The 18,021-nt window shown below is 37.1% G+C and overlaps 1 protein-coding gene across 1 annotated transcript in view; it reads left to right on the plus strand.

Annotated features, from left to right (window-relative positions):
• Positions 1-469: 469 nt before the first annotated feature.
• The window catches only part of ANGPT1 (angiopoietin 1), a gene marked incomplete at both ends in the record, with an annotated part of 153,900 nt that continues 136,348 nt past the window's right edge, over positions 470-18,021 (plus strand). The window contains one exon of the mRNA XM_084225288.1: positions 470-766. Within this exon, the coding sequence (XP_084081414.1) occupies positions 470-766 (297 nt within the window). The remainder of the gene's footprint in view (positions 767-18,021) is intronic.

Here is an 18,021-nt window from a genome sequence, read left to right on the forward strand (position 1 = left end):
GATCCCTCTGTACTGAGCCATCAGCCATCCTTAGCATAGGGGCGCACTCATACACGCATTCCTGTCAAGTCATCTTGTGAAAGGCTGCTTGCTTCCAGCTTGGCTTGAAAGTGCAACCTTAATAAAACTCACTGAAGCCTGAGAGAAAATAGCAGTTCTGCAGCAGATAGTGTAGGGGAAAGAGACTGGGATATGCATATGCAGCTGACTAAAGCAGGCTACATGCTGGACTGTAACAGAGAGGAAACAATAAATCTTAGCTACTATGCAATAAATATTCCCAATTTTAACTAAAGAAGCTATCCTCACAGTGAAATTAAAAAAAAAAACCAACAGTTTATGCAAGCTTGATTGTTAAAGTGTGCTGCTCTGCTCATTTTTCCAAAGACTTTGAGGGAAATTAAGAGCAAATTTAAAGAAAGAGGAAGAAAAAGTTTTTCTTAAAGCAGGAAAGGAAAGTAATAATAACATGTCAGTTTTCTTTTCCTTTGCTTTCCTGGCAGTGATTCTTGCTCTTGTAGGCTGTACTAACCAGCGTCGGGGTCCAGAAGGCAGTGGGAGAAGATTTAACCGGGTTCAGCACGGGCAGTGCACCTACACTTTCATTCTGCCAGAACAGGACGGCAACTGTCGTGAAAGCACCACAGACCAGTACAACACAAATGCTCTTCAGAGAGATGCTCCTCACGTGGAACAGGATTTCTCTTCCCAGAAACTGCAACATCTGGAACATGTGATGGAAAATTACACTCAGTGGCTGCAAAAAGTAAGTGCTTCTTTTTTTGTTTCTCACTAAATGATTTCTTTGGGGGACGTTTATGCTGTTCAAAGTTTTCATTAGTTTCTATGAGAACAGAACTAATAAGGATTGATACAGTTCTTGGCTGTGCAGGAGAGAAATGTTTTAGCCAGAGTGCACCCTTCCTAGCAACATTGCTTTTGGGAGCTGAATTTTCTTCACTTTACTGAAAGATGTGACTTAAGGCTTTTTTTCAAGAAACTACGGATGCATGAGAGTCAGAGGACACAAAAATCCTCCAGGGACCTACTGACAGAACTTACTAAGTTCTTATAAGCTCTACTTATAGTTCACAGATTCAGCTCAGATGTCATGCAGGATACCTGCTACTGTGAGAGCAAAAGAGAGCATTTAAAAAAATCAGCATTTAAGGGCACTGGGTTAAGAATATCATTGCTCCTCCATAAACAGATCCTGTAATACTATTCTACCCGGCTGATTGCTTGAAAGAAACAGGAAAATATAGTCATTCACCCTTCTAAAACTTCACAGTAAAAGTTTTTAACCATGTTGAATACACTGGTCTAGACAGCCTGCTTCAATTTGTGTTTATATATGTGCATTCTCTCCTAGAAAGGGGAAAATGGGTTTCAAGGTGTTGCAGTAACCTGATAGAAGTAATTATTTTTATGAAGTTTGGGTCTGAAAGTCTTAAATATGTGAATAATTTCACTCATATGAGCAGTCCCAGTCACTTTTGCATGATTACTCATGCATGTAAAATTACATCTCTTCTACAGATATTGTCCATACCTTGTTAAAGAAAATGCTTTGGGGTAGCTGACCAGTTCAAATAAATAAACAGTCTGTGTATAGCTATTTGTGATAGTCCCATTCACATGTGGCCATTTGGACCTGGCAAAACTTAGAAAATTGCACAACTGAGTGGTGCAGCTAGTCATGTAATCTGGTACAAGAAAACTTCTGTATGCACCCACTCAAGAGATACAGGATTTAACTCCAACACCAATTCATACTAAGAATGAACATCAGTAAAACTCTAATGACTCTACTAGCTGGGCTGAAACTTCATATTAGCATAGTTGCTGCTAACCTATCTCATTTACAAGTTTTGTTTCATCCAGACAGTACATAAGACATAAATATGTTAAAAAGCATATATAGGTCCCCTGTTCCTCCCCCCACCACCCCATCCCCAACTCTACTAGAATTTTTATAGAGGATTTCCTAAGTTTTTGGTAAATCACTTGTTCTCTTGCATATCTGGCCATAGCAAGAGAGAAAAGATTCTGTGAAGAAAATATAACCAAGCATTTAATTTTCAGACTACTTCCCTCATTTTTTAATGTCTTGATCTGCCTTGGGGAATATAGGGCTGGAAATAAGCGGATGTTTTATGTAGAGGAAAATAAATTATTTTTCTGTGCCTTGGCAGGCTGAGACAAGCACTAAAAAGAGGAAAGTTGTTTTCTGTTTTTATACACATATGATTTTACTTGAGGAAATTGCCTGCTGAATCATGCTTCTAAGACTTAACTTATTCTGTGTTTGTCCACTAGAGACTGAACTAGGATCACTGTTTCACAGTGATCATGAGGAAATATGAGTCTCTGGAGTGTGAATGTCTGAGGGTTAGTCCTCTCACACTTTGGAGGGAAGTGATTAAACAGGTAGGAAGCCCAGAGAAAAGGGTTTATATTAGGACTGTTTTCTTCTGCAATGATTGTAAAACTGGCTGAGGGCAGAACTATTCCCCTCCTCCTTTCCCTCCCAGCCCCCAATGTCCTGCTCCCAGGGGTTAGCATAAAACTGGGATTATGCATGTATCCCCATGTGTCAGTTTTCCTTGGAATGAAAGGACCTGTTTCTCTGTGTGAAGGACCATGTCTCACTCTGAACAAATGGGGCTGATGCAGCTCCTTTATAGCATCTCTGAATACTGAGTTTGCTTTGTTGCTGCTTCCACTACAAAGCATCTCAGCCATAACTCATTTCCTTTCAAAACCTGCATAATGCTCAAGTGCAATGAATATATTACGTAGGTATCTCCCATCTCATTTTTATAGTCTGCATTCATTTTTCCCCCTAAACTTTCTATGCTAGGCAGCATTTTACAATGCACCTGCTGTGAATGAACTAAAGAATAATTAACAGTTGCAGGTCCTTTACTAGAAGAGAATCCTTATAATCAGAAAGAATGTTTAAGAATTTTAGAAATAGTCTGATTTACATATAGGAGTTGTGTTTATTACTTCAGGTAGTATATATAATTTCCAAGAAAAATTTACATAGCCAATGTTTGGCAAAGTGAATTATTTTCTGAGCACAAATCCTGTGTTATTTGAAAAATACTTACTGTGAAATTTTGTAAGAATCACGGTTTGCCTAAATTTTAATTTAAAATTGTTCTTTAATATCCAAACGATAAGATTTTTAGAAACCAAACAAGCATACTTTTCTGTAGAAAAAAAATTTTCTTAATGCAAAATTGCTTCTTTGATGATCTACAAGCTTGATTGTGGATAAAAGTGCCCTTGCTTGGGGAGCCAATTACAGGCAATTAAGGCCCAGCCTTGTCCATTATAATTTGCATATCTATAATCAGTGTAACTGGGGTTGGTTGACAAACCAGGGACATGGCAAAATGCTCTGCACAGAAACTCTGCAGAAGAAGATGACTTGGTAAACATTTTTAGAGATTTTCCTAGAACTGTTTATTTTAATACCGGATAACTTTCCCCATTGTTTAAGCTTGGGTTTCATTTCTGCAATATGTTTATACTGATAGTTCAAAACAAACAGTTCATCACATTTTCTTTCTTGCAGTAACTGTCTGGCTCACGTGACACTCTTTGGTATTTAGTTGCAGTGTCTAAGGATTGCCAAAGAGGAGTTACATGAAATGTTATCATCATGTCTTGCTTAGGAAGTTGCTGTTGGCTTGCTGAACTTACAGTATTGATGGACTCAGTGTACATTCAGGATAGCTCTATACATGAGCGTTCCATATACTGTTCCTGACATCTAAATGGTAGTAATAATTGTTATAACAGTAATGAGGGGGTTTTACATGATTCACTGCTTCTTTTCTTCTAGCTCATTATTTAAACAGAGTACTATAAAAGCTTAAAAATATTGCTTAATGGGAGTATACTATTAGAAGCTAACACATACAAGTATAACAAGAAGGTAGATAAACCAAAAAAAACCCCAAAAAACAGCTTCAACTCAGTTTCTTTCCCTTCAAAGTGCCCATGCTGTTGTTTTTCAGCTACAGCTGAGGAAGTATGAAATTATTGTCTTTATTCAGTCATTAAAGAAACAAATGATGAGCAGTTTTTCTGGGATATCTGTAACCATTTGATAGTCTAAAGTTCATTCTTAGAATAAATATACTAAATTATTTTTGTGGTCTTTGTTTACTTCCTTATTTTGCAACAGTAACAACACAAGTGCACGCCTAGGTTTTAGGCAGGTAAGGGATCTAGGTTTTGAGGGGGCCAGCCATTATGTAGAAACACATGGCTTTTGGAAAGACCAGTGTCTGTCACTGTGTGCTGTGACCCCACTGAAAATCTGCCCCTTTGTGCTGTCTTTAATATCAGGGCTTAACTACTGTTTTCTGCAATGAAATATAATATGCTTATATGTGTGGAGTGGCTGATTTTTTGCCTTGGATTCTGTATGGTTTGCTGAAGATGAGAAAATCCCTTACCTGTCACTCTTGCTGTGAAGCAGAATGGAAATATGACACAGCAAGCTGAGTGAAAATGTGACAGAGCCTACCCTGAGCAGTACAGATCTAAAGAGCTATAATCATGTCCTATTAGACAAATTTATGTTAATATAAAGATGTAGACAGTCACTGTATGTGTGGGAAATTTTTTTCATATTAAGAAACCAATTTTCATGAGTTTATCACAAGAAATGTTAAAAGTTCCATTTTATTTATAATTATCTTTCATTGGGCATTTTACAATGTAACATGTGACCTAAAGGTTCACATGATATTTAGGTGTTAAATGCAACCAGGAGATGCATGATGAACTCCTGAGCATTACTTAAAGAGCTGTGTAAAGAATGGCTTTCCAGTAAATCTTTCCTTTTTCAAGGTGGACCAGAGCTAAAAGGAAATGGCGAGAAAGTTGCATGCAGAACTGGGCATTATTTGGTGTCCAGCTCAAACCTGTATTTATTTTTTAGACACAGAGGCTGCTTATTTATCTGGGTCCTCCCTTTTTCTTTGGAGTCAATGAATTCTCATATCCAAAGGAGAGACTCATCCTAGTGATATTTGAAGTGCAGTTCCCACAAATGTTGTGAAACAAAGGGTGGAATACAAATTAGTGGGATTTCTTATTGTACTACGCAATCAGCGAGTATATATATATAAAATCCAAATTTAAGGAGTAAAAATAACTTGACGGAAATAAACTTGCTCCAAGAAAATTAATGTTTGAGTGTAAACCCAAAATTGCTTACATTCCCCCAAAAATCTATTGGCCAAAACCATGATTGCTTTTCAAATCTTTATTGGTCAAATTGCTCAAGTCCTTGGAATATTTTGATGTACCCACAAGAAAGAGGCAATACTTCAAATGTGGAAATGCCTGAAAGCTTTACATTATTGGAGAATAATTTATTTGGCAATTAAGCTTTTTTTTTAGAAGCAGAAGAATCAGGGAATTAGACTGAAGGACAGTTTCACATGTTGCCACATTTGGTAGCAAATTATTTAAAAAAATATTTCCCATGCTTGGAGGGAAGGCTTTATCATAACGTTCAGTAGGAACTGAATGTGTTTATTTACAGTGATGACAGCTGTAATTAGGAAATTTCTGGTAACAATAAAATATTACATTTATTAGTCATCAGAATTGTCCAACCAAGATGCCCAGAGGGAGATCTCATTTGGAGCACTGAGAGCTTTTCTAAATGAAACTGATATACAGTAAATGCTATGTCATTTTGAGGGTGCTGAGAACTCATTGTTCCCATTCAACCAAGCAACCTACTCCACAGTGTTTTGTGTCCTGGGGGAAAAAACCACCACTGGGGGAAAAGTAATGAGGTTGGGTATGTCAGGTCTGCATCATCCCACCCAAACTTAGAATTATAGAATCACAGGATCATTAAGGTTGAAAAAGACTTCCAAGATCAAGTTCAACCTTTGAACCAAGCATCACCACATCAACTAAATCATTGCACTAAGTGCTACATCCAGTCATTCTTGAACACCTTCCTGGACAGTGACTCCACTAATTCCCTGGGCCATATGTTCCCATGCTTAACCGCCCTTTCAATGAAGAATTTTTTTCCTGATATATGACCTGAACCTCCCCTGCACAGCGTGAGGCTGTTTCCTCTTGTCCTGTCACTTTCTGCTCAGGAGAAGAGGCCAACCCCACCTCACTTCAACCTCCTTTCACATAGTTGTAGAGAATAATAAAGTCCCTTTTTAGCCTCCTTTTCTCCAGGCTAAACAACCTCAGCTGCTTCAGCTCCTCCTTTTCTCTAGGCTAAAGAACCTCAGCTCCTCATACAGCTTACCTTTAAACCCTTTTTAAACTTATCTTTGAACCAGCTTTGTTGCCCTTCTCTGGACCTGCTCCAGCCACTCACTGTCCTTCTTGAATTGAGTGGCCTGAAACTGGACACAGCATTCAAGGTGTGGTTTCACTAGTGCCCAGTACAGGACAATCACTTTCCTAATTTGGCCAGCCACACTATTGCTGATCCAGGCCAGGTGCCATTGGCCTTCTTGGCCACCTAGACATGCACTGGCTCACATTCAGCAGCTGTCAACCAGCACCCCCAGGTCCTTTGCCACTGGGCAGCTTTCCAGCCACTGTTTCCAGTGCAGGGGGTTGTTGTGACCCAAGGGCAGGACCCAGCACTTGGCCGTGTTTAACCTCATACAGTTGGCCTTGGTCCATAGATCTGGCCTGTCCAGATCCCTCTGCAGAAACTTCCTACCCTCTAGCAGATCAACACTCCCACTCAACTTAGTGCAGTCTGTGAACTTACTGAGGATACACTCGATCCCCTCATCCAGTTTGCCAAAATTAACAAAAATTTTGGATGAAGTAGTTGTTATCAAAACTGGTCATTTGCATATGTCATTTGCATGACCTATTGCAAGCAAAATCTGAAAGGTGAAGATACTTGACCATCTACTTGTATTCATCTCAATTTACAGTTTAGCTTAGTTCAGTCTTATTGTCTGTATTTACAACAATTGCAGACAAGGAAGAGCTAGTAAATGACGACCTTCTAGGACCAGTATCATGGTTTAACTTTGCTGTGAACTCATCTTTAACACCAGCAGCTCAAGTGTCTTGTATAAACAGTCCAGGTGTAAAAGTCTTACCCAGTAGCATAAGATTTTCCTCTCTTGTGAAGGGGTCGAAGTTTGATCAGGAAAAGGAAATTGAAATAGTTTCAAATTTCATAGAAAAAACCTTTTTCTTATGAAACAAGCTGTACTTAACACAAGGTTATTTTTCTGCAACCACATGTGCATATTTTAGACAGTGTTATGAAACACCAGGGTGGTGAGTATTCTCTTGGAAGGGTAAATTAGAAATGCCATAAATTGTTGCACATTTGCACTGCATTCTCATTAATATTTCTGCACAAAGATCAAGATTCACTTTTCATTGCCTTAGTTAGGAATCAGGTTAATCTAAGACTGTAAGTCACTACTCAACTGGGATAAGAATTCTAATCAGGGACTTGCACCACTTTAATTATCCCTGTTTAAAACTCTTGCAAATCAAGCTAGCATAACTTTCTTGTCTAAACAAGACCTAACAGTGAGTTACACTCAGCATTGAACATGCATATGATGCAGATGGTCAAAGCAAGACAGGTACAGGGTCAGCTAGAAAGATGCTCAAGTTATACTATATAAATTATTTGCTTTCAGATTTAAACAGAACAAACCCACCAAAAAAATTGTTTAAGATAATGCTGTAATTACTCAGAGGAAGTCATATCGAAAATCTGTATTCAAGGCCATGGAGCTACTTTGAAGGAAATTTCTTATACTTCCTTGACTATCTTCTAGGAGGAGAAATTAAAAAAAATAGAAAAGGAAGCAATAAGAAAAGGGTAAAAGTAAGAGAAATGTGCTAATTTCATGATGAAAGAAGCATGTGTTTAGGAGAGGTACTTTAAAGGTCTGTTATATGATAGTACATGATGAATCATATTATCTATGTTACTAATCCTTTCTTAAAGGAGAGGGAAATAGGCTGAAAGTCCATGTAAAATGTTGCAGTTGGAAAATCTGTGTGGAAGATCTACAAGTAAAAAGTGGATGATGAAAAACTCTCTAAGAAGTCTGTAGAATTTCTTTCCCTTCAACAATTCAGTCTGGAGCATGAGTGTCTGCACACATATATGCATTTTGGTCTTTATCTCAAAACCAAACACTGTGGAGTGTTTGGTTTTAAGGTATTTGGAACTCTGTTTTTAAGTGTTGTGTCTTAAATCCATTCTCATGTTTTATACCAATGTACCTGCTATCAATCTGTTGTTCTCCTCAAACAGACCTGTTGGCTTAAAAAAAAAAAAATTGGTAGCAAGATGAAATCTTGTTTGCTGTACATGCATCAATTCTGTGTGAACGATTCCCCAGCTGTATTGCTGAAAAAACAATTTACAAAAGTACATTTGCTTTTGTCCCTTCCAGAATGTATATGAAGTAGGATTTTTGATATATTTTAGAAAAAGTATTGAACTTTTGTTCTCCCTATCCCAGGCACATTTCTGTCCTTACATGTGCCTATGTTGCAAGACAAACCTGATTGTGCTCCATGCATGCATGACATCTGCTTCTTTAATAGAAAATGGCAGAGGTGTATAGCTATAATTTTTCATCACTTCTTCTGGGGATTTTTATTTTTAAATTCTTGCCATTTGTCTGTCATGTTGTCTCTAGTTGTCTTGTTGCAAATAAAGGTACCAGACATTCCTTCTGACATAGGAAAGTATGGAAACAACAAAAATTCACTTGACCCAGTTAGCCAAATTTTCTTCTGATTCTGTTTTGCCTGAGACTTTGGGTACTGGTATTCTTTCTCCTCCTCTTGCACCAAGAGATCGCAGTAGAGATAGGATAAACTCTGGGCATTCCTCCCAGGATGAAATTAAGGCAAGACTAGAGAACTATGGGAGAAAATCTGGAGTGTGAGCAGACAACCTTAGAAGTTAATTTGTCTGGTTTTGACAGCATGGCTTCTTTCACACTAGAACACAGATGATCAGATTGATGCTAATCAGTTTTGAATCTAAAAATGATTTCTGCTGCAGGCTGATGTGCTGTTTATAGACTGATTCTTCCTTCTTTCACATCTGAACTTCCCTTAAAGGCTTTCTGTATGCAAGACATTTTTCTTAAAAGATCCTATTTAAGTTCCAAAATTTAGGTCTTAGAGATAACACTGTTAGCAGGTCAGACTTTTAATTTCCTGATCTGTGATCCACCAACCAAAAACTGCAGATGTAACTTGCATAGTTTCAAAGAGAAAAGCACTGAGTTTGAGGCAGGTGAGTGCCCCTGCCCACTATTTTAAATGTTGCAGCAAACTTTGAGTCATTACCAAAGGCCATTCACTCTGTAAAGTGGGATTCATATGTACTGATTGTGGGTGAAAAAAATCTGATTCTTGATATGTAAATTTAATATTTTGACATGTATTTTAATTTTTCACCTTTAATACACTCCAAATCCACAGAACATATTTTAAATACCTGCAAAAGTCAAAGGAGAAGTCCTAGTACAGTCTCTAGAGATGCATTTATGTTTATCTTCAGGATTGTTGTGGACTTGCCTGCCCTCTGGATCACATTATTTATGAATGTTTTAAAGTTGTCAGCCTATGTTTATAATAGTGAATTTTTCTTTTGGATTCTCTTGCCTGCAAATATGGTCTTGCACAGCGCAGATTTAGGAAAAAATAACTTATTTGTTGTTAAATGGTAATTTTTTTTTTTTGTTTTCTTTTTCTAGGCAATATATTGAATGAATGTTTGAATTTGTATTAAAACACCCATGGTTCTGTTTAACAATACTGATTTTCATGTTCATATATTCAGGTTTGAGTAGCTTTAGCAATATTTATTTTCTGGGAATTTTAGTTCTCATGCAAAAGCATTTTGAAGGAAAGAAAACTGTATTAAATAAATCTTTTCTTTAAAACTCTGCCGTCAGTTCAGTGTGTGGGTAACAGTGAGGGTGAGTCATAGGGTTACTTACATGTCTTTCTCTTCTCATTTATGAGTTATGCATTTGTGTCTCAAAAAGGAAGGATCTTCAAATAATTATATCACTACCACTATCAGAGTACTAGTCCTAAAACATGCTGGTTTTCTTTTTAAATTGAAAATCCTGCATAGAAATTACTTGATATTTCTGAAATCTCAGAGAAATTCTTCATATAAAATCTGTTTCTTTGAAGTCTCCTGCAACATCAAAGAACTCAAGACTGCTGCAGCCTTTCAAAAACTGGGCATTTAAATGCAGATAAAAATAACAGAAATGAAGATTTAGGATCTCTGCCTTTATCACTTAAGTATTAAGTATATTTATTTGTGTCATAGTTAAATATTTACCCTTCCCAGTCTTAACTCATCAGGAAATTCCAGTAGCCTTCTAGGCCACATCAGCAAATCAACACAGTAATGGGAAGCCCCCAAACCACGATGCCTTTGGTGCTGTGCCTGGAATTTTGAGGATCTGCTTAGAAGGAAAATTGCTCAAAGAGATGATCTAATCTCTTCCTGGATGAACTATTTCCCTTTGTTCCTTGGCTAAAACTTCATACTTCACTCTGTGTGTGACTTACCACAGTAGAGATAAATGGTCAAGGGCCACCTATCTTTCCTGCGTCACTTCTGTCAATGGGAAAGGCCATCAATGCTCTGCTAGAAGGTTTTTCTGTGTTGCTATTTTTGTGTGGAGGAGATATGGACTGCAAAATTCTTTATCTCTTTAGCCTGTGAAATACAGAGGCGATGATTAAGGTTGTTTCTCTTCACATTTTTCTTGAATGATCCAGTTGGATCTCTCAGCTTTTCTAAGAATTCTGGCAGATGCAATAAATATTCTTTTGCATATTCCTCTGACATCATTGACCTCCATGACATCCCAGAGCTTAACCATTAGAGCCTCTGCCTTCATGTCAGTTGTTAAAAGAACTGTTTTTACCTGTTACAATACCAAAGTTTTATGCAGAGAAGCATAAACAAGACAACTGTATTTGCAGAGGCACAGAAGGGAAGTTTGTCATGTACTACAAGATTATTGTTAAGGGTAAAGGATGATTACAGCAGAATTAATTCAATAATAACTGGAAAAAAAAAAAAGTCTTGATCTTCTTGATGACCCAGTTTCTAACTGCAGACCATCAGTCTAGGGAGGGTCAGGTGAGGGAAAGTGTAAGACCCAGAGAGATATTGAAAAGGCTAAATATAAGGTGAGAGGTGAGGGTGGTGCTTCAGAGCAAGAAGTCTGTCAGTTTGAGGTTGATAGAAGATTTTATTAAAAATTCGTAGGAAAGGTAAATGATACAATCCACAAATTTGTGACTGCCAAGGTACCAACCTATCACTAAAGTGCACACAACCAGGTACCTTGTCCTGATGGGACAGAAAAGGCTGAGAAATTACTTTGGTATAGAGCACTGGGTTCAGTAAAATGTCCTGAAACAATGCAGATGTAAACTGTTTACAGGTGTGTGGCCCTACAAATGTCATAATACTGTGTATTTCAACAGTAGTACAGCCTGCTGAATAAAAATTCATCATATCACAGTCAAAATAAGATCTTCCTTTTTTTAAAATAACAAGAAAATTATTTTTCCAAACTTAAGAATAGAGGAGGGAGTAAGAGAAGATGCTCAGCAGCATGTTTTAATGAGGAAAGCAGAAATTCTCCAAATTTTGCTGGTTATCAAGGTATATCTAAAATACATCCTAAGCTGAAATGCTGAATGTAACTTAAATGCCATGAAGGGCATTATGGATTGTAGCTAATGTGTCACTTGGTCACCAGGAAGGCCCTTGCAGCTATCAATGATAACCTCATAAGTAGTGTTTGTGTTTGCTGCTTATACCATTTAGTGAAGAAACCATTTACTAGCATCAAGCAAGCACCTTGGACAGTTTATGATGATGAGCTAGAGGTCAGGAATACTGGAAAGGCATTTGCCCAAATTCACCAACTTTAAATTTTGCAAGATCTAAGAATTTGACTTCAAATGCACCAAAGGCCATCAAATGTGGAATATGAATGAGGCATATGAATATATGCCTCAAATATTCATGAGACAAGCTTTCACCCAGTAAAATAAATTGTTTTAATTTCATAATTGGAGTGTTGGCAGAAGGACATAGCTACTTTTCACAACAGGAGCTAGAACTGAGTTGGAATTCCTCTGCTACACTAAACAAGCACATGTATATTTTATTCTTTTGCAAAAGTGGTTGAGAATGAGAAGCCCGGAGATTTTTTATAGAGAACATTGACAAAAAGTTCACAAAAAGAAGAATTATAATTCCTTGCACAGTTTACCTAAATAAACATCTATCATTAAATAATTTAATTTTTTTTGACAGTGCATGATAACCATTAGGGCACACAGTGTACAAGCCACTACACAGAAAAAAAAATAAATTTAATATGTAATTGTTTATTCAGCATATTTATATATTGACTTTTAAAGTGAAATGGATGTACCAACAGTAGAAATAGTTATAAAATTAAATACAGACTGAAATAAAAGAACTTATCAAGGGTTCAGTTTTTAAAGCTAGGATTAGTGTTTTTACTGTAGTGCTAAACCAGTAAGAGCATTTGTTATGTTCTACTTAATAGCTCCCACAAAAAAACCTGCCTTACAAACCCTAGAAATAGGAGGGAAAAAATGGAAAAGAAAAAAGTTTCCTTGACCCAGGATTTAGTACTCCAACACATCTTGGAAACATCTAGTAATTTGGCCACTCACCCCCTGGGGTATTTCCTGGAAGCAGAATTGAGTAAGACTGAAAATGTTTTTGTTGCACTGTTATGGGCATGAAGTTAAGACATGAATTCTTGATCCATAAAATATGTACCAAGTGTGACATCTTTTTTCATGTGAATTTTTAAAGACTATTTCAACATTTTTATTCATTATTTTTCTGCCAAAATCATACAAAGCTCCTGAAATCATGATCAAAACTCTGGTTGTTCATCACTAGAATTAGTCCTGTTTGGTTTTGTCTTTGTTTTAATTTTTTCTCTGTGCTATAAATCACCATGATGGGACACTGAAAATGTGTTTTAGGGTATATCTCCCGTTTTCATTATTCTTAAGTTTCAAGATGACAGCTGAGTGTTAGTTCTATCAGTATGGTTTTGAATGCTGTCCTGTTTTCACTTCCATGATAAAATCATTCAGAAAGACTATAAGAAAGATGAAGCAAGACTATTTTTAGAATACTACTCATAATGCAATACAAACTTTACATTTTGAGACAACCTAAGTCAGAGCTGTTCAGTGGTTTTTTTCTATCATAGCAGATATTAATTTTGGTTTTGCTTCTCTTAGGCTTAATCTGGCATCGCTATTATATTTTCCAGGGGTAGTTATCATGAGATCTTACCAAAAAAATTAAATTAGAAAAACCAGTAATTTTCTATGGGAACATAAAGTCAAAGGAGGTTTTCAACACAGTCCACAAACCCAAACTACTATCATTAAAGAGTCTCAAGAGGATTAGAAACTGACAAAAAGGTCTTGACTCTCACTTGGAATGTGATGTTAGTGTATCTGTATGGAGCTTGGCCTGATTCTGCTCACAGTGAATCAGCCGGAAAAATCTATTTCTCTTCCCAAAGGGGGTTTTCCCAACCTCAGGCCCACCCAGCTTAAGCTGATTGCATCCTTTCTCCTCCTGTCACTTTCAGAAGTGGCAGAAGTTCCAGGTCTACCTTTTGGTACCAGCTGTCTGGGCTCACCTACATCAAAAGATTCTGCCTTAACATAAGGGGATTTCTCTCTAGTAAGAGAGAGACAGACCCCAGTACTATCCAGGCAAATCTATTTGGCAGAACAGGAAACTCCCAGATGGTCAGGAGGAATTTTAAAGGGTTGCAGTGGTATGTTGCAAAACACTAGCCTGGCACCCACGGAGACTGAAGTCTGTTATTTATAGAAAATCAGAGGCAAAAAAATGGATGACGTGCTTCCTCACAATATGCTCCACAATCATTGCATTGTGTCAACATGAGTTTGTGGGGTACCACACCAAGATATGAAATGATAGCATGGTCTCTATCCTCAGCCAGTTCTTTCCTCCATACGCCTAGAAAGATAACAACTAAATTTGTGAGTAGGGGCAGTTTTATAATAATGAATCAATCAAACAAAAACCTTTAGAAAGCCCTGGAACAACAACTTAAGTTAGAAATAATGCAATCACTGGCATCAGTGGAACAATCTAATAACAATCTGCTGTAGCTTTAAGAAGAGAACTCAAGTTCAGCCTACGAGAAGCAGACATGCTCAGATATTTTTGTTCCCTTGAGGATGGGATTCAGTGTACAGCTTTTAGTATGCATCCAGACTACTCCAAGCACTCTCCAGGCCTGAAAGGGGGACTGTGAGGTACATCTCATAAGAATAATTTTATTGAGATATTTTCAGCATTTACTTTTTATTTCATGTCAAAAAGAACATGAAAGCAATTTTGCATACTTTTTTTTTTCACTATTCTTCTTTTCAGTATTTTAAAACACCAAAGAGAAACTTGTTGAAACAGAAGCACTCAAGCAGGCAGATTATCTTAATTTCAACCTAGTCTTGGATTCTCTCTGGCATCTAGTGGACATTTGAGTCATTTTTTGTGTTTCTTTTGCTGAAGCCAATCAGGAAATGGTTTGGGGTGGGGGTTTTTTGTGTTTTTCTTTTTTTTTTTGGTTGGTGTTTTTTTTTTTTTTTTTTTTGTTGTTGTTGTTTGTTTTTTTTTTTTTTTTCAAAATACCTGAAAATAGAAAACTCTCCAAACTCCTAAAGTAAAACTCTCCAATCTGAGGTCTCGAGACGTCAGGTTACAACAGCCTCATGGTACAGGGCAACTGTGAACGAAAATGCTGTGGTTTCCAGCCAAGAGACTAGAATTCTTAGTTAAATAATGTAATCCCTCTATTTTTTATCTATTTGTTTATAAACTAATCTTCATTTTCTTTTGAAAATTTGTATTTTTTTCAAGAACCGAAAGAAGTGTCACTGGAAAGCATTTTCCTGCTGATAAAATCAGCAGATTGATTTTTTTTTCCTTCCACATGAGCTAAATTAGCCAGCTAAAAGTTATTTTTCTTAATTAAACCAAAACCCAGGGCATTGGAAGAAAAGTTACAAATAGTTCTCTTTGAACTCAGATGCCTCTACTTCAGTGGGGACAGTTTGCATGATCTTTTCTACATCAACAACATTCCACATGCATATTCTTTCTATCTTCAAGAAAAAAAAAGGAACAGCAGAAGCAACTGTTTCCAGATAAACAGGAGGAAACCAAAACAGTGCGTCCCTTTTCTTGCTAGAAAATACATCCATGTACTGTGACTGTACACAAATATTACATTTAGGCTTCTCCTTCATACACCAAGATAATACCAGAACCTGATTCTACTCTCACCCAAGTTAGCCCTAAGGCAATCACTTTGTAGAAGTCTGCTGATTTTATCAATTGAACACGTGATAACTGTCCAGTGTTTTGTTTAGTGATATACTAGAAATGCATATCAGGATATTGGAATCATAGAATTTTTGATGTTGGAAAGGACCTTAAAGATCCTCTATTCCCAGTCCCACAGCCACAGTCAAGTACATTTTCCACTAGACCAGTTTGCAGAAAGCCCCACCCAACCTGCCCTTCAACACTTCCAGGGATGGGGCAGCCACAATTTCCCTGGGCAGAGATGCCCTGAAAACCAGGGGTGTTTTTCTTCCTGAACTTGCTGGAGTCTCCATGTCTTGTTTAGTAAAGTTTTATGTCATCCCTCTGGCTTCTTATGAGAAAGATGTCTTTTAATTCCATATACCAGTCACCAAGCCCACATACACTTTAATTTTGTGCTTCTACACTGCAGCACAGTGAGGAAAAAAAAATCTTACTGTGAAGGTCACCAGATAAAATTTACAAAAATCGTAAGAACTGCTTGAAGGTCCCTCCCCATAAATCACCTCTCAGCTTGAATTTTTAACCTGCTCATATTTTTCATATCTTTGATAACAACTAAGGAAATTAATGTCTGTGATTCTTCAATGTAGGGCTTTCTGAAAAATTGTTTATTAAAGCTGTAGTTTCCAAACAAAATTTGACTGTTATTGCCATTGTTTGGGATATCTTTTGTGCATGGAATAAAATAGTTTGCCCAGTTCTTAAATCCAGAAATTATTCTATAGTATTACTACATGGAAGCAAGTCATGAAGTTTTTCAGTATTTCTTCTAATTATAGAATGTACATAAAAATCACTTGTCCTTCACAATTTATGACAGGTGAATAATATGCATTAAATGCAATATGCATAAATGCAACATAATGGAGCAAGAACACCTCATTTTTTAGCACAAATGAAATTTCATTGCGGTTAACATTCACAGGATTTTTTAGCTTTATACAAAGTTTACAAAATTAATGACAAACTTGAGAAGAAAATACTGTAATGATTATATTTCAGATTACTGGAAATGGTTTACTTACATTTTCTGATATAAACAAAGATTTTAGCTATAGAAATACTGGCTGTACTGATGTCAAAGGCAGAACTCAAACAATTTCAGGGCCATCAAGACTGCATATCTAACTCTGCTGGTTAAATTTCTGGCCCTATGAAAGAAGCAGTGTTACTGCTGTAAGTTCCATGCATATACCTGTTATAGCTCTCTCAATATTGACAGAGGTCCCATGATTGCTTTACAGTCTTGCATTCCTTTTTTAAAGAATGCCAACAATTAATCATACTTCTACAACCTTTTGTGCTTAGGATCCCAACACGTTTTAGAAATGTCAGTGAATAAAACTTCAGAACACCTTATGGAGGCTTAGGGGTGGCAGTGATTTTCTTATTACTACCCATTGGGAAACCTAAGGTACACAACCTACAAGCTGATGTACCTTTAGGCACTTCAGAAACCTAAGTACAGCCAACAATGAACACAAGACCTGTGGTAGCTCCAGTTTTCATATGATAGCTATTAAAATACTCCACACTAATACAGATAGGTAAATTTCCAACTTCTCTCAGGTTACTCCTCCCACTGCTGTCCAAAAAATTTGGGTTCTGTGGGCTAATTTCACAGCTGGTGTAAGTCTGTACTGCTCAGCCAAGGTTAGTGGAATGGTTTTGATTAAATCATGTAGGCTTCTGGATGCTTCTGCTTGCTCTAAAACCTCATTTTCAATGCATCTTGATGCCTCCTTGATGAATTGGACTACTTTACTGGAATGAAAATTAAACTGGTCAGACCTCCTGCACACATCCATGCTGTTTCCTTTTCTCACTCAATTTCTAAAATGGCCATTTTTTGTATTTCGGAAGAGACCAGCCCTGATGTGCAAAGGAGCAGTGCTCTGGGGCAGCAACGAATCCTCAGCAGCACCCACGCATGGAAATACCAAACCATTTGACATCTATTTCTGTTTGTCAAGTGACACATGCAGAAAGATGAGGCAGTGGCTGAACAGAGAGGTTTGGCTGGAACTAAGGAAAGAGCGACTATGAGCTATGGAGAAAGGGCCAAGCCACTCAGGAATGCTACAATGTTGTCATGAGGTTCTGTATGGAGAAAATTAGAAGGGCCAAAACACAAATAGGACTTAATCTGGCTACTGCTGTAAAAGACAATAAAAGTATTACTATATTATCACTTTAGTAGTTAGAACATTGGTTTTGGGAAAGTGGTTGAGTCACCATCCCTGATGGTCTTTAAAACTGTAGATGTAGGGACATGGTTTATTGGTGGACTTGGCAGTGCTGGGTTGGACTTGACGGTCTTAAAGTTTTTTTCCAGCCTAAATGATTCTGTGGTTCTATTACTATGAATAAGGGAGATGAGTTTGTTGCAAAATGTTTACACAATACAAACTTTTTAAAGGGGTTATTCTCTACACAAAGTTATAGATCAAATTTTTCAACACTCTTCTACTGTTTTATGAGACATATTTTTTATCACCAGCAAAGTATCATTCATTGCAGAACAAATAACT

Source organism: Fringilla coelebs (genome assembly GCF_963513975.1).
Source record: "Fringilla coelebs genome assembly, chromosome: 1".
Lineage (NCBI taxonomy): Eukaryota > Metazoa > Chordata > Aves > Passeriformes > Fringillidae > Fringilla > Fringilla coelebs.